The sequence below is a fragment of the Prenolepis imparis genome, unplaced genomic scaffold (assembly GCF_030444845.1).
Source record: "Prenolepis imparis isolate NDT839.2.m4 unplaced genomic scaffold, iyPreImpa1.0 SCAF_2, whole genome shotgun sequence".
NCBI classification, from domain to species: domain Eukaryota; kingdom Metazoa; phylum Arthropoda; class Insecta; order Hymenoptera; family Formicidae; genus Prenolepis; species Prenolepis imparis.
In genome coordinates, this window is record NW_028141160.1 from 21784987 (window position 1) to 21804132 (window position 19146).

General features: G+C 32.5%; 5 protein-coding genes and 1 pseudogene across 15 annotated transcripts; 2 read left to right on the forward strand and 4 right to left on the reverse strand.

Moving 5' to 3' along the window:
* Positions 1-109: 109 nt before the first annotated feature.
* Positions 110-2108, reverse strand: LOC145932673 (uncharacterized). Its single transcript, XM_083031812.1, has 6 exons — positions 1698-2108; positions 1447-1570; positions 1288-1354; positions 1089-1199; positions 462-600; positions 110-321 (listed from the first exon to the last, which is right to left on the reverse strand). Exons 2-6 carry the CDS (start codon positions 1511-1513, stop codon positions 190-192), a joined length of 516 nt encoding a protein of 171 aa, XP_082887938.1. The 5' UTR covers positions 1514-1570; positions 1698-2108; the 3' UTR covers positions 110-189.
* LOC145932951 (protein roadkill-like) lies at positions 2018-4147 on the forward strand (annotated as a pseudogene). Its single transcript, XR_014424795.1, has 5 exons — positions 2018-2060; positions 2843-3013; positions 3108-3285; positions 3528-3849; positions 4009-4147. The product of XR_014424795.1 is annotated as a protein roadkill-like (transcript).
* Positions 2141-7300, reverse strand: LOC145932672 (uncharacterized). Of its 4 annotated transcripts, XR_014424765.1 has the most exons (7): positions 7187-7300; positions 7031-7094; positions 6844-6942; positions 6227-6386; positions 5920-6076; positions 2574-2681; positions 2141-2475 (listed from the first exon to the last, which is right to left on the reverse strand). XR_014424765.1 is itself a non-coding variant. In XM_083031810.1 (6 exons), exons 1-5 carry the CDS (start codon positions 7248-7250, stop codon positions 5945-5947), a joined length of 519 nt encoding a protein of 172 aa, XP_082887936.1. In that variant the 5' UTR covers positions 7251-7300; the 3' UTR covers positions 3200-3291; positions 5920-5944. The 4 variants fall into 4 exon arrangements, 3 of the variants coding, with proteins under 3 accessions (XP_082887936.1, XP_082887935.1, XP_082887934.1); XM_083031810.1 differs by lacking the exons at positions 2141-2475; positions 2574-2681 and adding an exon at positions 3200-3291; XM_083031809.1 differs by lacking the exons at positions 2141-2475; positions 2574-2681 and adding an exon at positions 5577-5689.
* A 542-nt stretch (positions 7301-7842) lies between these two features.
* Positions 7843-9415, reverse strand: LOC145932675 (huntingtin-interacting protein K). Its single transcript, XM_083031817.1, has 3 exons — positions 9217-9415; positions 8311-8418; positions 7843-8211 (listed from the first exon to the last, which is right to left on the reverse strand). The coding sequence occupies exons 1-3, from the start codon at positions 9370-9372 to the stop codon at positions 8116-8118; spliced, it is 360 nt and encodes a 119-aa protein (XP_082887943.1). The 5' UTR covers positions 9373-9415; the 3' UTR covers positions 7843-8115.
* A 158-nt stretch (positions 9416-9573) lies between these two features.
* Positions 9574-15553, forward strand: Fanci (Fanconi anemia complementation group I). 4 transcript variants are annotated; one of them, XM_083031795.1, is made up of 22 exons: positions 9574-9771; positions 9849-10132; positions 10239-10406; positions 10485-10705; positions 10851-11047; positions 11137-11273; positions 11336-11556; positions 11656-12011; positions 12096-12222; positions 12304-12611; positions 12691-12882; positions 12974-13131; positions 13197-13373; positions 13452-13606; positions 13693-13889; positions 13973-14140; positions 14245-14419; positions 14506-14722; positions 14811-14883; positions 14950-15093; positions 15195-15293; positions 15368-15553. In XM_083031795.1, the coding sequence occupies exons 1-22, from the start codon at positions 9688-9690 to the stop codon at positions 15545-15547; spliced, it is 4038 nt and encodes a 1345-aa protein (XP_082887921.1). In that variant the 5' UTR covers positions 9574-9687; the 3' UTR covers positions 15548-15553. The 4 variants fall into 4 exon arrangements, 3 of the variants coding, with proteins under 3 accessions (XP_082887921.1, XP_082887923.1, XP_082887922.1); XM_083031797.1 differs by lacking the exon at positions 9574-9771 and having other exon boundaries at positions 9871-9987; XM_083031796.1 differs by lacking the exon at positions 9574-9771 and having other exon boundaries at positions 9875-10025.
* Positions 15554-15854: 301 nt separating this feature from the next.
* Ytr (U4/U6.U5 small nuclear ribonucleoprotein 27 kDa protein yantar) lies at positions 15855-16993 on the reverse strand. Of its 4 annotated transcripts, none has more exons than XM_083031816.1 (4): positions 16845-16993; positions 16449-16556; positions 16201-16367; positions 15855-16051 (listed from the first exon to the last, which is right to left on the reverse strand). In XM_083031816.1, the coding sequence occupies exons 2-4, from the start codon at positions 16553-16555 to the stop codon at positions 15855-15857; spliced, it is 471 nt and encodes a 156-aa protein (XP_082887942.1). In that variant the 5' UTR covers position 16556; positions 16845-16993. The 4 variants fall into 4 exon arrangements, with proteins under 4 accessions (XP_082887942.1, XP_082887941.1, XP_082887940.1 ...); XM_083031815.1 differs by having other exon boundaries at positions 16449-16568; positions 16845-16946; XM_083031814.1 differs by having other exon boundaries at positions 16449-16568; positions 16757-16920.
* Between the last annotated feature and the right edge of the window lie 2153 nt (positions 16994-19146).

A 19146-nucleotide genomic window follows, 5' to 3' on the forward strand; every position in this document is an offset into this window, starting at 1 on the left:
TTAGCTTCTAAAATAACAAGGTAATTTAAGAACTTGTAGGATTTTCCGCACGTTTCTGATTACGATGGAAACGACAAGAATTTCTTTTAAGATAACTCTACAGGCGTTCTACGTTTTTTTTTTATATTGAAATAACATATCTATACAGAAATGTAGGTAATTACCTATAATATCTACAGAAATATCACTTTACATGTGTTGAGCGATGGAAGAGGCAACGGACACGGTATGTCTCGAGAGCGTTTGGTCGTCGGTAGCTTGGGATCTCTCTTGCGGTTTCGGCGTTCCTGGATACGAAGGCGGAGCTTCCTGCATGGACGCCTAAAGTAAAGAGACGACGTTACATTTTATCACCGGAAACATTTGAACTTTATATCTCTCGTCATATCGTGGTGAGTCACAAAATGCACACGTATTTTTATCATAATTAGCGATGATTAAACACGTAGTAATCTATGTACCCTGTTGTAGGGAGACGTGTAAAGAGGAGGAGCACTGTAAGACACTTCGTTGTACGAAGGTAGTCTCTCCTCTAGATCTTCTATAGTACTGCAGCGCGTTCTATCAAGCTCTTGCTCTTGCAACACGTTTCGCATAGGCCTGTGAAAATCGAGATTATTTCGTCTTGCAGAATTAAAAAATTATTTCATCTTTGATGTTCAATGAATATCATATTTGATGTTCAATGAAAAAAAATCAGAAAATTTGTGATTGAATTGTGAGATAAATAATCCAGAAACTGCGTAAGACTGATAAATCACGTGAGAAAAATTGTATCATTGATACAACAATATTGGAAAGTAATTGTAATATCTAAAATGTTTAACAATATAGCTACATTGTTTCTTCGTTTCTGATGCCGTCGATATGCCGATTCCGTGTCGATACGATAAAATCATTATCAATTAAGATCAATATGCGAGATTAAGAAAAATAGATTTAGAATTTTGATGGCAAAGCTATATTTACAGCGTATGTGATAATGCTGTTAAATTTATCACAGTTTCACAGTTCTATTATCAATAATGATATTGAGAAATCGCGAAAAAACTTAGAAAGGTGAAAGGTTTAACGATGTTCATACATACCTATGGCATATTTCGCATATTTTGAAGACAATTATGAAAAAGCCGATGAGACCAGACACGAAAAATATGAAAAAGATGATATCCGTCATTAAATCGAATTGCCAGTCTGGACTGAAATAAAAATTCCCGTTTCCTAGATAACTTAATCCTGATACTTACGAGATATGATTGTAACAACATATGTGCAATATACTCTTACCTGCATGGAGTACAATCATAACATAAACAGCATGGAACGTTTTCAGAACAGCAGACCATACATTCGTCTGCGAAAAGCAAGAAGAAAGAAAAGCAATTATAGGTATTTAAAAAATTGAAGAAATATTTTATATGTGCAAAAGTTTTGATGTAAACTCACTAAGGCGATCCTGGAAACAAATACATCCATACAGCTTGGCGCCACATTGAGTACAATTGTTGATCATACTGATGTAGCTATTATCTCCCAGGAAGTTTCTTTTGAGCTTGTACAGAGATGTATTCTGTTAAAAAAGTCAATATTTTCTATTATCATACATATATGTAATGATTCATTCACACTGTTGTAATATATCAGAGTATGACAAAACAAAAAATTCTAATACTTTATAGACATGACATGTTACGTACCTGAACTCTTGACTGAATATATTGCAATATAAAAACATAAATATCACAATAAAAACGACTTTATGACATCACTTGTATATATAGATGAGTGAGTAACCACATTTAAGTATCCAAATATCATTTGCACTAAATAATTAACACTTAATCATGATTTGGTGTAATTATGTAAAACATTATACTGCTACAAACAAAAAAACACTCACAAGAGCAAACATATTAAGATAAAACAAATGGCCACTTTCAATACAAATGTACTTCTGACACTCTGTACTGTTTAAAGACTGATATTTATGCCCATACTATCAATCTTATCAATATGGATGTCTGATAACATTCGTAATCAGGGATTTCAGAGAGGAACAGGTATTTCCTTATATTGATAATCAAAATGACTAGTCCCATCAAATTCTGATAAATATATCCATATTACTTTTAATGAGTGCTCTTTAGAAATGTATATAAATGAATATATAAATGTCATCTATTTATTATTTCTTTATAGATGCAGTAGAGAAATTTCTTCACAGACACATGAGACTGATAAAAATATACAGATATATATGTAATATATAATAATAAATTATATTAATTAAAGATTTCTAATCAAAATCTAAATCTATGGTTGTATAATTTACAGTGGAGTTTAAAGTTTTGTATGTCAGAATAGTTAATATTCTATATATTAATTAGTTAAGGTTACTAATGCTTCTACCACATCTCCTCTGTGTTCCCTGAGTGTCTGTTCGGCTAAAATGCGACTGATCTCCATCTCTCTCATCTGAAATAAAGATAAGTTTTTTTTTAATTTTTTAAATTCGAACTTCCAATAAACAAGCAGAACATGTATACTGCACACAAAATATATTTTATACTTACAATTAAATCGATATCTTCCTTTTTTATCGATACTTTAAGCAGTTCCTTTTCTTTAGCCTTTTTCTCTGCAGCTTTCTTACCTCGGCGATCACCAATTATACTGAGAGCCTGTTGGATATATTTTTTAAATATAGAAACCAAAATTAATTTGACATGTGAAAAATACAAAATAGTAAGTTACACTTTAAATTATCTGACACAATTATTTATGATGGAAATTTTTTTTTTATTTTAAGCTACACAGCTTCGGTGAATAAAGATGCAATGAGATTTTGAGAAATTGTTTTATACATTCCACTTTAAAAATTATAAAAAAAGAGAAAAATGTAAACGTGTGATCGAGGCTCGTGATGCACGTGTAAACGAAGACTTTCTTTTAGACGAGGCCAACGGGCTGCTACCAGACGATATCACAAGACAAACTCACGATATTCTGCGAGGTATATACCTTTGTATGTCGATTATCACACTTATTCAGGATCTCGTTACGCTGAACGTCTCGTTATATCTGCATAATTTTGTTATCTCCTTTAGGTCAGCGTAGTGGCGGACAGTGTAAACATATCCGGGCAGAGTAATACGACACAGTTTAAATTACCAGAGTGTCGGTTGCCCGACGATCTCGGGCTGCTGTTTGAGAACCAAAAATTTAGCGACGTAACGCTCACTGTCTGCGGAAGAGAGTTCCACGCGCACAAGGCGATTCTCGCAGGTGAAACTGCACATATCAAATTGCTCGATTGCGACCTTCATTTACGATATAATAACGTTTATTGATAGATGGACTTTTCATTATATTTACATGTAAAATATAAAATAGAAACGATAACATTAAAAAAATAAGAATCTCTGATGAATGAATGAATGAAAGAAAAGAGAACTTTTATCGGAATAAAATTATGAATAAATTGATATCTCTAAAATAAAGTCTAATTCACATTTCATTATTTACAGCACGAAGTCCGGTTTTCTCAGCAATGTTCGAACATGAAATGGAGGAGAGAAAACAAAATCGTGTGGATATCACCGATGTAGACCATAAGGTGTTACGAGAAATGCTGCGATTTATCTATACCGGTAAAGCGGCAAATCTGGAGAAGATGGCGGATGATCTGTTGGCTGCGGCGGACAAGTATGCGTTAGAGAGGCTAAAAGTAATGTGCGAGGAAGCACTTTGCACGAGTTTAGCCATTGAGAACGCGGCCGAAATTCTCATACTTGCCGATCTCCATAGCGCTCTTCAACTCAAGGAGCAAGCGATAGACTTTATTAATACGTAAGTATCTGCAGTAGAATAACGTGTTGCAAAATATGATATCTTAACTCGCCATCAATTAAAAAAGATAATTTTGCTCCTTAAGAATCAATATTATATTCTTTAACTATGCGCAACTGATCTCGCCGTCTCTAATTCACTCGCGAACGCTTCTTGCAGACATGCGACAGACGTGATGGATACAGCAGGTTTCAAGTCCATGGTAAAATCCCCCCTAATAGCGGAAGCTTTCCGGGCGTTGGCAACTCAGCAAATCCCACCGGTTGGACCGCCCAGGAAGCGGGTGAAACAGAGCTGAAAGCAGTCACCGCTTACCCAGGGCATGACCTCCACATCGCCCCCACCACTTTTACATCCCTCTTGAACCTTTGTGTACAGTGATATAACGAAGTATAATAGTAGTGCTAAATAAATGTTTCCTAGTGCGCCACCCTTTGGTCTAAAAAGTAAAAAAAAAAAAAGAAAAAAATTACTTATGAAAACACCGACGCGAGAACCAACTGACTGTCTACGAGCTTTGGTTGAAAATGTTCAGAGATCGACGGGAAGAAGAGGAGAACCGTCTGGTCTGTCCGGTCGGTCGAGGGCGACTTTAAAAAAAAAAGCGCATTTCCACACACGTGTGCCCAAACTCTTGTGTTCAAGTGAGTGACGGTAGTGATAGAGAACTCGGCGTGACACGACCACACACCATCAGTGCCGCGCGTCGAAGAGGAGAGAAAGAGAGATATCTTCGAAGATCTACACACCCACATTCACATCCTCACATCCCACCAGCAGACGTATCGTACTTCTCGACCGGCCTGTGCGCGCGAATTGATCATCGTAGATCACCGTGATCGAGCACAAAACGCGTTCATTTTTCTTCAATGCCAATGCCGATGCCAATTGATCAGTTCTCAGTGACGCAACGTGGAACGTGTCATTGGTTGTAGTATGAAATAATGCGATTGTGTCAAAGATCAAAGAAATTGAATTGTGATGGAAATGTAGTTAGACATTTTTCCACTGTTTTTCTACGCCAATCTCTTTATTTGAGTCTTAGATTTTAGTAGGACTTGAATAAGAAGAGAAATCAGGGACGAAAGCAAAGTATGGCGGCAAATTTAGGGAACAGATTTTGGCAGATTATTCATTCATATTTTAAAAATTCACGACTATTTTCTAATTCTCGTATCTATCTTTGGGACTGTGCGGCGATTTCTTTCGTGGAACACACACGTATCACGTTGTGAATGTCTTTTCTTCGGAAAGAAAGATATTGCGAAACGAAAGAAAAGTGGAGAGCAAAAGCAAATTTCGATAATAATATAGCAAATCCGTAAAAAATACAGAACAAAGAAGATTAAGAAACAAAATCACACAGATATAGGCGCAAATTCCGCGTGCAGAACCGCAACAAGAATAAATATGAATGTATGACTGGATATATAATTTGATAAACTATCAAGTACAAGTAAGAGACAAATGTTACCTCATCATGATGAAAGCCGGCGCGTGTTGGCGACCGATCGATCACCATCCGCTAATAATTTAACCGCTACCGCACGCCCGCTCTCTGATACACACATACACATATTATATATACACAGACATACATTTCCGTTGTATATTGCATTTAAAAAAAATCCAAAGCGCTGTTTTGTAAAACGATGAATGGTGGCGGCGGTAGTGGTTGATTTCCGAGAAATTGTTACGCACGCGCCATTCATTAAACCCAGCTCATACAGACATTCATTTTCCATTTTACAAGTCATTGCACCACATCAAATAAATGACATTTTCATTATATAATCGTGGAGCGTAATTTTCATCATCCTTCACTACTGCGTGCCTTTATCTGAGTTGTAAGAAAAGACCTGTGTATTTTTTTATTGCGATCAGTATAAAAAAATTAGGAATCTTGAAAAAGTTTAGCTTCTAAAATAACAAGGTAATTTAAGAACTTGTAGGATTTTCCGCATGTTTCTGATTACGATGGAAACGACAAGAATTTCTTTTAAGATAACTCTACAGGCGTTCTACGTTTTTTTTTATATTGAACATATCTATAGAAATGTAGGTAATTACCTATAATATCTACAGAAATATCACTTTACATGTGTTGAGCGATGGAAGAGGCAACGGACACGGTATGTCTCGAGAGCGTTTGGTCGTCGGTAGCTTGGGATCTCTCTTGCGGTTTCGGCGTTCCTGGATACGAAGGCGGAGCTTCCTGCATGGACGCCTAAAGTAAAGAGACGACGTTACATTTTATCACCGGAAACATTTGAACTTTATATCTCTCGTCATATCGTGGTGAGTCACAAAACGCACATCCATGCACACGTATTTTTATCATAATTAGCGATGATTAAACACGTAGTAATCTATGTACCCTGTTGTAGGGAGACGTGTAAAGAGAAGGAGCACTGTAAGACACTTCGTTGTACGGAGGTGGTCTCTCCTCTAGATCTTCTATAGTACTGCAGCGCGTTCTATCAAGCTCTTGCTCTTGCAACACGTTGCGTCTTCCACGTGCGTCGTGTCGCATAAGCCTGTGAAAATCGAGATTATTTCGTCTTGCAGAATTAAAAAATTATTTCATCTTTGATGTTTAATGAAAAAAAATCAGAAAATTTGTGACTGAATTGTGTGATAAATAATCCAGAAAGACTGATAAATCACGTGAGAAAAATTGTATCATTGATACAACAATATTTGAAAGTAATTGTAATATCAAAAATGTTTAACAATACAGTTACATTGTTTCTTCGTTTCTGATGCCGTCGATATGCCGATTCAGTGTCGATACGATAAAACCATTATCAATTAAGATCAATATGCGAAATTAAGAAAAATAGATTTAGAGTTTTGATGGCAAAGCTATATTTACAGCGTATGTGATAATGCTGTTAAATTTATCACAGTTTCACAGTTCTATTATCAATAATGATATTGAGAAATCGCGAAAAAACTTAGAAAGATGAAAGGTTTAACGATGTTCATACATACCTACTGCATATTTTGAAGACAATTGTGATCAAGCCGAAGAGACCAAACGCGAAAAGTATGAAAAAGAGCTGCGTCTTTCCATTGAATTGCCGGTCTTGACTGAAATAAAAATTCCCGTTTCCTAGATAACTTAATCCTGATACTTACGAGATATGATTGTAACAACATATGTGCAATATACTCTTACCTGCATGAAGGACAATCATAACAGGAACAGCATGAAACGTCAGAACAGCAGATTATACATACGTCTGCGCAAAGCAAGAAGAAAGAAAAGCAATTATAGATATTTAAAAAATTGAAGAAATATTTTATATGTGCAAAAGTTTTGATGTAAACTCACTAAGGCGATCCTGGGAACAAATACATCCATTCAGGTTGGAGCCACATTGAGTACAATTATTCATACTGATGTAGCTATCATCTCCCAGGAAGTTTCTTTTGAGCTTGTACAGAGATGTATTCTGTTAAAAAAGTCAATATTTTCTATTATAATACATATATGTAATGATTCATTCACACTGTTGTAATATATCAGAGTATGACAAAACAAAAAATTGTAATACTTGATAGACATGACATGTTACGTACCTGAACTCTTGACGGGATATATTGCAATATAAAAACATAAATATCACAATAAAAACGACTTTATGACATCACTTGTATATATAGATGAGTGAGTAACCACATTTAAGTATCCAAATATCATTTGCTAATAACTAAATAATTAACACTTAATCATAATTTGGCGTAATTATGTAAAACATACTGCTACGGACAAAAAAACACTCACAAGAGCAAACATATTAAGATAAAACAAATGGCCACTTTCAATACAAATGTACTTCTGACACTCTGTACTGTTTAAAGACTGATATTTATGCCCATACTATCAATCTTATCAATATGGATGTCTGATAACATTCGTAATCAGGGATTTCAAAGAGGAACAGGTATTTCCTTATATTGATAATCAAAATGACTAGTCCCATCAAATTCTGATAAATATATCCATATTACTTTTAATGAGTGCTCTTTAGAAATGTGTATAAATGAATATATAAATGTCATCTATTTATTATTTCTTTATAGATGCAGTAGAGAAATTTCTTCATAGACACATGAGACTGATAAAAATATACAGATATATATGTAATATATAATAAATTATATTAATTAAAGATTTCTAATCAAAATCTAAATCTATGGTTGTATAATTTACAGTGGAGTTTAAAGTTTTGTATGTCAGAATAGTTAATATTCTATATATCAATTAGTTAAGGTTACTAATGCTTCTACCACGTCTCCTCTGTGTTCCCTGAGTGTCTGTTCGGCTAAAATGCGACTGATCTCCATCTCTCTCATCTGAAATAAAGATAAGTTTTTTTTAAAATTTTTTAAATTCGAACTTCCAATAAACAAGCAGAACATGTATACTGCACACAAAATATATTTTATACTTACAATTAAATCGACATCTTCCTTTTTTATCGATACTTTAAGCAGTTCCTTTTCTTTAGCCTTTTTCTCTGCAGCTTCTTTATCTCGGCGATCACCAATTATACTGAGAGCCTGTTGGATATATTTTTTAAATGTAGAAACCAAAATTAATTTGACATGTGAAAAATACAAAATAGTAAGTTACACTTTCAATTATCTGAGACAATTATTTATGATGGAAATTTTTTTTTTATTTTAAGATACACAGCTTCGGTGAATAAAGATGCAATGACTTTGAGAAATTGTTTCATACATTCCACTTTGAAAATTATAAAAAAAGAGAAAAATGTAAACGTGCGATCGAGGCTCGTGATCAGTGTTTGCTGTTATCTAAATAAAATTATATATATGATCATCTAGATGAAATTTTGGCGTTATCTTATCTTTATATAGATAATTAAAAAATGTATTATCTATATCTGCATCTTAGATAAAAAAAAGTGTTATCTTTACTAAATTATCTAAAATAATATTCAGATAATTTAATTTAGAGTTTCATAGCACATGAAAATATTTTAAGTATAGTAGAACTTGAGCAGTAAACGATAAAAATTTATAAATAAAAAACTATGAATATATTTTTATATCTCTTTTATAATTTCCATTTTTTTAATTTTACATTACATTTTTATTTATTTACATTTTTTAACTGTTTACATAAGCGATTTTAAAAATAATATTATCTGGAAGTTATCTAGATGAATCGTCATATAATTTTATCTTTTATCTAGATACATTTAAAACAAAATCATCTTCATCTTATCTAAGATGAATTTACATATTTTTATCTCATCTTTATCTAGCTAATTTTAAAATCATCTAAGCACAACACTGCTCGTGATGCACGTGTAAACGAAGACCCATGCTTACGCAAGAAAATCCATCGGAGGACGAAATCTCCTTTTCCTCGGCGTAATCTGTCACCTTTTCCAAATCAGCCGCGCCGCTGTCATACTTGGCCGCTTTCTTCTGAGACTTTTCTTGCTGTATATCATCGGAATCTCCATTCACATCGTCATCCGCCATTTTTTTATGTGCTCCAAGTTACTCACGTATGCACTCTGCACTCCGAAGAATATTTACGAGCTCGACGTCGCGCGCTATCTGGTGGCGAGGCTTCGAATTAATTTCTAGGGAAGTCAGGGAGTTACTACGATAGTGACGTTTCGATTGGCTATCGAAATAATTCCTATGGGGGATTCTAGAAATTTTCTATCCCAGTCTTTTTTCTTGCACGTTGGCAGGATCGCAAGGGCGGGAAATATTGTTGAACGTCATCAGCGAAAAGAAAAACGCACTTTTATCTGCTGATTAGATATCACTGCTAATTAATTAATCAAGATGAGCGCAAAACTTAATAGCTTGATTAATCAAAAGGATCGAAAGCAACTGCAGGAATTCGTGCAGGAAATTTCGACCGAGGAGGTGAGGAAGCTTTATCATTTGCATGAATCTTCTATAAAGTTATTATGCTGATAATCTTTTATTGAACTTTGTTTCAGCTTGCGAAAATAATTGCGAACGAAATTGACGATCCAAGTATTTCCAAGATATTGGACGAGATCTTGCAGGTGTGCTCAGAGTCGGAGAGATTACATTCGAAGAGACTTAAATTGGTGGAGTCCGCCCTGAAAGCTTTAGGCAAGGCCAAAGTTTCCATTAGTTATGCAAACGACATTGTAAATCGAATAGTAGAAGATTTTCCCAACTATTCAAAATTGCATTTACTTAAACTGGTAGACTTCTGTCTTGCCAGTATCCGCAATAATGATAACGAGTTTAGAAGGTATACGCAAAAGATAAACTTAGATGTTTTTAATTAGAGCTTTAAGTTAATAATTTAAGTTAATAATTAGAGCTTACGAGAAACTGATTTCTTCGAATGTTTTCAGCTGGAAAGATCTACTGCCCGTTCTATTGGAAATATTGGAAGAAGAGAAATATATCAATTATATGAATGGTGAAGTTTCTGGTTCTAAATATAAATCTATTATCGTCAATAATATATGCAACAGTGCATGGAATACAGAGATAATGCCTTCATTGACAAAAATGTTCAGGTAAATATGTTTGTGAATTTTTTTTAGGAAAATAAATATGTACTTAATAACTAAATTAATGACTTTTCTGTACTTAAGAGATATAAGCTTACAAAAGGAGGATCATACTACAGTAATTACAGTACTTTGTACAAGAATGCAGGATATACCTCTGGAGGAAGTGCCTCCTTTCGTGCATCAGTCATTAAGATTATGTACTAATCAGGACAGTAAACTTCTCTTGGAGGCCTTACGAAGATATTTTATGTTACGTTTCTCGCAAGCTAATTCTGACAGCATCGATACCTTTGAGACTATAGGTAAGAAGATTCAATATATATAATAATTTGAAATATACGTAAAGCTTTTTAAAACAATTAAAATTTTGTTATGTAAAAATTACTTTGATGCATAATCCCTTTATTTTAATCTTATTAATTTTAATCTTTAATTGCTGAATCATAGATGTGATAAATCCCAAGGAAATTCAAGATACTGAAAGCACAGTATTATATCACATTTATCAAGCAGCACAATTGAATCACCAGCATATAAGGGACTACATCAAATATTTCAAAAGTGTGACACACGTTCCTGAGGCTGTATTAGAACCTTTTATGCTCTCTGTATTACTCACAGTTGCTTCTATTGATGAGAATCAGGTGATAAATTAGTACATTAATTTTTACACAGTTTAATGCTTATGCTTTTAACATTATCGGGTTAATATACATAATAATATACATTATAGATTTTCGAAATGCTACGAACAATCGTTAACAAACGAAAGGAAAATGACGACAGACGGAAAAATAGCGCGTGGTTGAGAAAGCTGATTCCCGATTCTTGTAGTATAATGACTATAATGGGAAATGTCATCAAAGCAAGGTAAATATGCAGCATAAACATGTCAGAAATAATTTAATATCAAATTTTTTTTTAATATGCAGTGATAGGGATCGCCATTTAGTACTGAAAGGTCTTGTAGATCTTGCATTCGTTCTTATGACTCTGGAGAATAAGTCAAAAACTGGCGCACATCCTTTATGGCAAGTTGGTATGAAGATACTTCAAAAGATCATGAAAAAACATCACGAAACAGTAGCAACGGTATTCCAAACATTGCTCGATAAGATAATGGCGGGTGGATCGTGTATTTCTCAATACACTGGTATGTTTTTTTAAGTATTCTGATGTATAAAAATATGCATATATGTTAGTCGCAATTTAGAAGCATTAATAGCCATTAATGTCGATTGTTTATTTATAGATTGTTTAGCATACATGTGCCAGAAATTAACAGTTCTCATGTTGGACCATCAAGCTTCTATAATAACTTTTCTCGACCAAATCTCATTTATACCCGGAGAAGTTGCCATTTTCATCGTTTCTGCGATCTTTCCATTGATAAAAGTCTCAGTCACCATAAGAGAACATCTGATCATAACATTGAGGAAGACTCTTTACAGAAAAGGCACGGCAAATCGACAAATGGCAGTCAGTGGGATTTTAGAAATGCTGAAGAATTTGAAGATGCACTCTTTAAGTGGCCTCGCGATGAGCTCGAGTCAATACATTAACAACTCGTCGTCGACTGGCACAAGTTCTACATCCATTCTGACTCAGGTTTTATTAACATCACATTTATTAATTATTACTGTAAAATTTACAATGCCGTAAAATTATTATACAAGATTCTCTGCTTTGCAGGTAACGTTAGAGAGAGGTACTCAAGCAACAAAATCTTCTTACAATAAAAGTTTATATTACGACATATTGGGGATTTTAAGAAGATGTTTCACTCATGAATGCGAAGTTCGATTACATTTATACAACGGTGCGTAGAATGAATGAGATTATTATGTATTTTTTGTTTTATATTAAATATTTAATTAATCAATTTTGTTTGATCACCTAGGTTTATACGAAGCCGTATTGACAAATACTGAGGTAGCGGAATATGTATTGGAAATGTTACTGCCGCATTTTAAAATGTACTTTGAAACGGACGAGAATGTCTTGGTTCCGGTTAAATTGGAACTGTGTACAGCTGTACAAGGGGAGGAAGTTGTATTGCAAGAACCTCTCGCGGAATTAATATTTGTACTGCAAAAGATTTACATCAAGTCGGCTCTAATAAAATCATCCCTTATAGATGAACTGGCTGTGATTTTAGAATCTCTCTGCAGGCGGATGGCGCGACTTGACGTAGAAAATTTAAACTTGGTAAGTTTAATGGAAGATTAGGTTTGAATAAAATTTAAAATATTTATAATTATTTATTATCCAACCGTTATCTCATTAGGATGATAAGCTTGATTTAAACAACTCTGACATCAAAAACCAAGAAAAAGTGCAAAATGTTTTGTTAACGATCAAGATTTATGAAGCTCTTATATCATATAGGATCGGCGCGTGGTCCGTGAACTGTACAGACACCGCACAGAGTATTAAAAATCTATTCAAAGGATACATAAAAGTAATAGAATGTACCAAGGTAAAAATATACGATATATAAGAAAAAAATAAAAGATAATAAAAATATAATATTTAGAGTGTAATATAAAATTTGTTTTTTATCTTTATAGCGCGTACCAAAGGCTAAAAAAGGAGAAGGCAAAAATAAAAAATTACAAAACGACGCGAATAATACAACCGTAAAGAAAGCTGGACGAAAAAATATAAAGCTGTTGTCTAGCATTCTAGATCTGTCTTCGGTACACAAAAGCTTATCACTCTTCTACTTGTAAGTATTTTTCGATTACATACAATTTACAAAAAAAAAATCCGATTATAATTTTATCACAATAGGAAATCCGTTCCTTGGGCGACTAAAAATCAAATAGATACATTGATAGAACATGATGATTTCTATCATTACATCTTGCGAACACTGCTGCAAATCTTACAAAATGTTAAACACTTGACAGAATATAATTTACGGAAGCATAAAGAACAGCACATGAAAATTTACTTTGACATTGGAAAGTAAGAAACGTGTAAATATATCATATGTGTCATATTCATGCTCTTATGAATCCTAAAGCTTTCTTTTTTACTATGCAGATTATTATACGATTACATTGTACTGGATTTAAAGAAAGCTCTCGATGAAGATGAACAAGGCACTATATTAGCATTGGAATGTTTCAAAGAATTATGCTGCTTAATTTGCACGTACTTCACTTCCGAATTGCCGCAATTCCTCAATGTTATTATTCGTAAGTATCTAGAGAGAAGAGTATTTTCTTTCATATGTGTATGTATATAATTACGTCATTTATAACTTTTTTGTTCTTTTTTACAGCTAATAGATCAACTCAATCGGAAAATATTAATGGACAGTTAGAGAACATGATTGCTGCTCTAAGAGCGAGTTTCAGAACGTTCTTTACCGAAAAGGAAGAACATGAGGAGAACTGCAAAAAAATACTTGGCATATTGTTGGATACTATACGTCAACTGACGCAAGAGATCAATTTTCACGAAACAAATAGTGATGAAGTTAGTATTTTTTTGAAATCAATAATTACTTAATAAATTAAAAATGAATAGAGAATATAAAATATTATCATCTGTTCTATAAGATATTCGACTCGATGATGAAATTCACCCAATTAGAAAATATAGATCCTCAAGCTTCTTTAATTATTTTCCAAATTCTGTTATGGATTGAAGAGCATAATAAAGAACACAGCAAATTATTAATTGATATCGCTTTTGCATTGTGCGAGAAAGTGGGTAAAATCGATGAGGTACATATGAATTAATATACAATATATAATATTTTATTGCAATATATATCTCATTGTTACTGTAAACGAGGCAAAATTTTTTGTTAAATATTATTTATGTGTAGACTGAACAATCAGAAAATGATACATTGAAAATTGTCTACGAAGATATAGCGGTACAGCTTTACAATTTGGTAAACAGTTCAGTAAAAGAGAAGTTGGACAATGTATCTTGGTTACTGATGCGGCTTAAAGCCGAGCAAAATATAGTCTGTCCGCCTGGCACGGATCTTGAAACACGTAAGTGTTTATTTTGCATTGATATTATTTAATTTCATATGTATTCTTTGATATATAATGTAATAAAAATCTTGTCAAATATACAGATCAAGAAAAGTTGAGAACGCAAGAACGCAGTTTGTGTAGACAATTGTCGCATATTATACAAATACTCTATACATTAGCCAACGTCGCTATTAAGCCAGGCCCACCCACAGACTTTATGTTCAAAAACTTGCAAATTTTATACAACATACTTAGCAATCTTACAAAATATTTCTATGGAAAGTCCAGTAAGCAAAACGCAGCGTTTCAATCAGTCAAGTAAAACTCCTTTACATATCAGACTTATTATTATACAAATAGTGAATTTTATATATTCAATTTTATTTAATTTTTTATATGATTTCAGATTTATTCAAGTAATTCAATCGGCCGGAAAACCATTAAAATCTGCATTTTATAATTTAATAACATATATCGAGGTATTTATCTGCAAAGTGTAATCTAATCTCATTATATTTATTTATTTATTTATTTCATATGTATAGGAAAATCAAGAAGCATCAAGGAAGAAAGCTGATTCACATGTACAAAGAAATAAGATTTTGAAAGAGACCAAGATTATACCCAGTGCAATATATGAAATTGAACAATTTCATAAAGAAGTTTTATCTCTTGATAAAAAGACTGGCGTAAGTATTGTATTTAGAAAATTAATGTAGCATACTGAAAAAGCGATATGAATCTACATTAATAAAAGCAATTACGATAAATATGTATATTCATTAACTAGGTTCCACTTGAGATTTACATAAAGCGTAGTGTAACGCGAGATTTTCGTATAAAGAATACGCAATTAACAGAAGCACTAGAGAAGATGAATATTAGTATGGTAAGAATATAAAAATATTATATAGGTCTTAATATTATTTAAGGTCTTGATATTAAGTTTTGTTTTTTCAACAGCTGGAGACACAAAATTCTCATCGTAGTCTAAATGCATCTAATGCAGATATAAATAATGTCTCTATGGAATCATCTTCAGAATCGCAAACTTTAAAACGATCTAGAGTAAGTGATGTATCTACGGAAGTCTCTATGAAATCACCGCTTTCAAAACGATCTAGAAGATCGTCAGAATCCTAAAACAATGAGTGCCTTAAGATTGCATACCTTATGCATCAAGTTATTTTCAGATATAAAATTACGTTTCTCTTTCAATATTATTTAATAGTTTTCTTTTTTTTTTTTATACAAGAAAAAGTACATTTATTAAGTATAAATATTTAATTTTTATATAATCTAGTATTTATAAAGTTTATGATAACGCGTTAATTATCACATTAATGATAGAATTGAAGTTTCATTTATATTCTCTTATATTCTAAAAGTTTGTCTGATCATCTCTATTTCCTAAAATAAGATGATTAGTCGCTTAAAACTGTATTAAGGCTTATGCGACAAAGTCTAGAGGCCGGTTAAATCCGCCCTTTCTGTTCATGTATTGTCTGTATTTTCTTTTCAATATAACATGAACAGCACCCACATCATTTCCATCCACTCTCTTGCCTTTAGTAGTGTCAAAATCGCAAAATCCCATTATTTTCATCATCTCCTGTTCTTCTGGAGTCTTTCCTTGCAAATCCGCTTCTACAATATATATAACAATAACATATCTCAATGAATATATTTCTCTTAATAATCAACTTTATATATTTATCGATTTCTTCAATTCAAAAAGATTACGCAGCTAGGTACTACTTTGCAAATATATGCGCGCTAAGTGAATATTCAAATACCTGTGATAATGGGCCGTTCATTCGCTGAAGGTTTTGGTTTCGATCTGTGTTTTGATCTATCACGTTCTCTCGATCTGGATCTAGAGTACGACCTTCTATGTCTGTCCCGTTCACGTTCCCGTTCTCTATCCCTGTCCCTCGATTTGACTCTGTCTCGTTCTACAGATCTATGAATAATTGAACAATTTAATGTTTTTTTTTTATAAATGTTAAAATTAATTTTTTTTTTTTTTTTTGTAAGTGCTCACCTTCGTCTTCTCTCTCGCGAACGTCTTCTTCGTCGATCCCTGTCGCGATCTCGTTCTCGGGATCGATCCCTTCGTCTTCCTGGTGACGGTGTGCGACTCCGTCCCATGCTATAAGTGCAACTTTTCAACGAATATAATAAAACTTGAAGTTAATTAAAGCAGGAGACAGAACAGATAATTAACAATGGTATCTTGAAAGATGCATATCTTAGAGTAAGCAATACAATTAAAGGTGACTTGGACAAATTGAAGAGGTTATTTTTACAGTCCTATTGTAAACATTCGTTATAAATAACAAAATTACATACTTGCGATAAGTATAAATGAAGATTGACCTAGGAATTTAAATAATTACGTCTCTATGAATAATTACACTTATTTTTTTGTAACTCTTACTTCCGTTTGAAAAAGACACAAAGTGCTCGTTTAAACTTCCCGTCTTCCACTTGTCAAATTTACTTTTTCCAGATGGCACTGTAGTGTCACATGATAGGTTTGTTCTTTATTGCTGCACTGAGTTCACAGTGCACTGCACTGAACTGAACTAGTGCAAGCGGGGACAAGCTGGTGTAAGCAAGTATAAAGAACGTTTCAGTGCCATTTAGTGCAATGATCAACACGCATCCCCAGGTAGAACATAAAACTCATAATGACATCATCATGATTTTATTCATCACTTAAAAGTTTTCTGGACAAAAATGATTCAAAAATGAAATAAAGATGACAAAAGTAATCATTAGATTTAAATCCCCTTAATATAAAATAATTGCATTATATGATGACTTTTAAAAAGTTTATGTTGCTTGAATAATTGTTAGAATATGTGTGAACGATAAACAAATAACTGTAATATATACAAAATTTTTTCCAAAATCACTTAAGGGTCGGCAGGAGACATGGTGGAGACCTCCAGCGGCCGGCCGAGAACTACGGATTCGTATATTCCATATTTTAGCCAAAATACTGAATGAATCTCATTAAATAAATGATATTTATAATCAGTAAGATTGTCCGCAAGGAGCTAAAGAGCTATTTTTTGGAAAAAAGATAAAAATAAAATTTTTATAAAACTTGGGGAAATGCGCAACTAGCAACGGGTAAGGTTGGGTTGGCCATGAGTCCGTATTTAATTTATTATAAATTTTTAAGAGCGAAAATGCAAAATCCGACTCTTTAGCGCTTTGCTTCATTATATAAAGAATATATTAAAAAAAATTTCACGAAGCTATGTAACTTCTTCGATGTAAAATTTGGGATGAACGATTCTCACTAGATCATCTATAAGGAGCAAGTCATGGGGAAATTTCTGTGGTAACATACTGACAGCTTGACAAGGAGAGAGATAATCGTTCTGTCTTTGTCTCTCTTGCATTACGTATGTAGTAGCGTCCATGTAGGCACAGATACTAATATATTGAGCACACGGATGCGATTATTGCGAGATATGTCAGTAAGAACCGGCTATCATATTACCTTTGTTTCTCTGTATATGTAAAACGAGGATAACGCGATATCTTAGATCTTGCTCCTAACCATATCTTCCAATAATTGTATCTTATTGTATGCCGTATCTCGCATATATTATGTATCTCAAATTATAGAATAATGATTTATTAAATATTAAAATATATATATTTTTTAAAGATTATTATATATATGTATAATTTAGAAAGAATATTTAAAATATTTATAAGTTTATATATATATGTATATATATGATTGACAAGTATGTATTATCTTGATTTCTTTTCGATTATATATTGATGTTACTGTATAAAAATATCAGCTGCATAAAGAATAATATAAGGAACTTATGAATAACATATAAATAGCTCAATGCAAGAGGTGTTCGGTCTATCACCCTGAAAACTCGAGTTCAAGTCTATCGGTATATATATTTTTTTTTATATTTATTATTTTGGAATATATAGAAATTATTAACTAAAGGCGATATACTTAAGAATTTTTAAATATTGAAAATATTTCAATAATTTTACAACTACAAACACATTGTATATATAAATGCAAAAAATTCGGTAAATAAATTAATCCAGTAATAAATCTATCTCTCTAAATCAGTAATCAATATATATATATATATATATACCTATATATATATGTATATATATATATATATATATATATTAGTTATTGATTTATTACAGGATACATTATAATTTATTCACGGAATTATTTTGCATTTTTATGTATATGATAGTTGTAAAATAATTGATATTTTCAATATTTAAAAATTCTTAAAGTTAATCGCCTTTAAAAATATATTTTTTAAAATAATTTTTATATATTCTAATATATTATAAAAAAAAATCATATCGATAGACTTGAACTTGAGTCTTCAGGGTGACAGACCGAACACCTTGCATTGAGCTATTTATAATATGTTACTCGTATGTTCTTTACATCACGATTTATATGGAGCAAGTATTCTTATACAGTAACATCAATATAATCAAAAAGTAAGTAATACATATTTGTTAGCCTATAAATCTACAATTGCCACTACATGTTAGACAAGAATTCTCTCCTTGTCTCTCTATCGCGCTGACGATACATATAAAATATCGATGAAAAAGTACAAGTGAAAAAGCAATAAATTGCCAAGTCTAATAAGCGCCCGTGTCTTACATGTTGTATATTAGTTCACTCTGCGAATTATTATTTTATCATTATTATTTAT

What these genes read in the sequence shown, in the direction of transcription:
- LOC145932673 (XM_083031812.1), bottom strand. Translation starts at nt 1,513, where the DNA reads ATGATCAACAATTGTACTCAATGTGGCGCCAAGCTGTATGGATGTATT. An exon ending in TTGTTTCCAGGATCGCCTTA is followed by an intron (nt 1,355 to 1,446) that starts GTGAGTTTACAT and finishes TGCTTTTCGCAG; the next exon opens with ACGAATGTATGGTCTGCTGT. An exon ending in TATGATTGTACTCCATGCAG is followed by an intron (nt 1,200 to 1,287) that starts GTAAGAGTATAT and finishes TTTTTATTTCAG; the next exon opens with TCCAGACTGGCAATTCGATT.
- LOC145932672 (XM_083031810.1), bottom strand. Translation starts at nt 7,250, where the DNA reads ATGAATAATTGTACTCAATGTGGCTCCAACCTGAATGGATGTATTTGT. An exon ending in TTGTTCCCAGGATCGCCTTA is followed by an intron (nt 7,095 to 7,186) that starts GTGAGTTTACAT and finishes TGCTTTGCGCAG; the next exon opens with ACGTATGTATAATCTGCTGT. An exon ending in ACACGTCTCCCTACAACAGG is followed by an intron (nt 6,077 to 6,226) that starts GTACATAGATTA and finishes TCTTTACTTTAG; the next exon opens with GCGTCCATGCAGGAAGCTCC.
- LOC145932675 (XM_083031817.1), bottom strand. Translation starts at nt 9,372, where the DNA reads ATGGCGGATGACGATGTGAATGGAGATTCCGATGATATACAGCAAGAA. An exon ending in CCTCCGATGGATTTTCTTGC is followed by an intron (nt 8,419 to 9,216) that starts GTAAGCATGGGT and finishes TATATCCAACAG; the next exon opens with GCTCTCAGTATAATTGGTGA. An exon ending in AGGAAGATGTCGATTTAATT is followed by an intron (nt 8,212 to 8,310) that starts GTAAGTATAAAA and finishes TCTTTATTTCAG; the next exon opens with ATGAGAGAGATGGAGATCAG.
- Fanci (XM_083031795.1), top strand. Translation starts at nt 9,688, where the DNA reads ATGAGCGCAAAACTTAATAGCTTGATTAATCAAAAGGATCGAAAGCAA. An exon ending in CTTCTATTGATGAGAATCAG is followed by an intron (nt 11,048 to 11,136) that starts GTGATAAATTAG and finishes TATACATTATAG; the next exon opens with ATTTTCGAAATGCTACGAAC. An exon ending in AGAAGATGAATATTAGTATG is followed by an intron (nt 15,294 to 15,367) that starts GTAAGAATATAA and finishes TTTTTTCAACAG; the next exon opens with CTGGAGACACAAAATTCTCA.
- Ytr (XM_083031816.1), bottom strand. Translation starts at nt 16,555, where the DNA reads ATGGGACGGAGTCGCACACCGTCACCAGGAAGACGAAGGGATCGATCC. An exon ending in TCGCGAGAGAGAAGACGAAG is followed by an intron (nt 16,368 to 16,448) that starts GTGAGCACTTAC and finishes AATTATTCATAG; the next exon opens with ATCTGTAGAACGAGACAGAG. An exon ending in TGAACGGCCCATTATCACAG is followed by an intron (nt 16,052 to 16,200) that starts GTATTTGAATAT and finishes TATATATTGTAG; the next exon opens with AAGCGGATTTGCAAGGAAAG.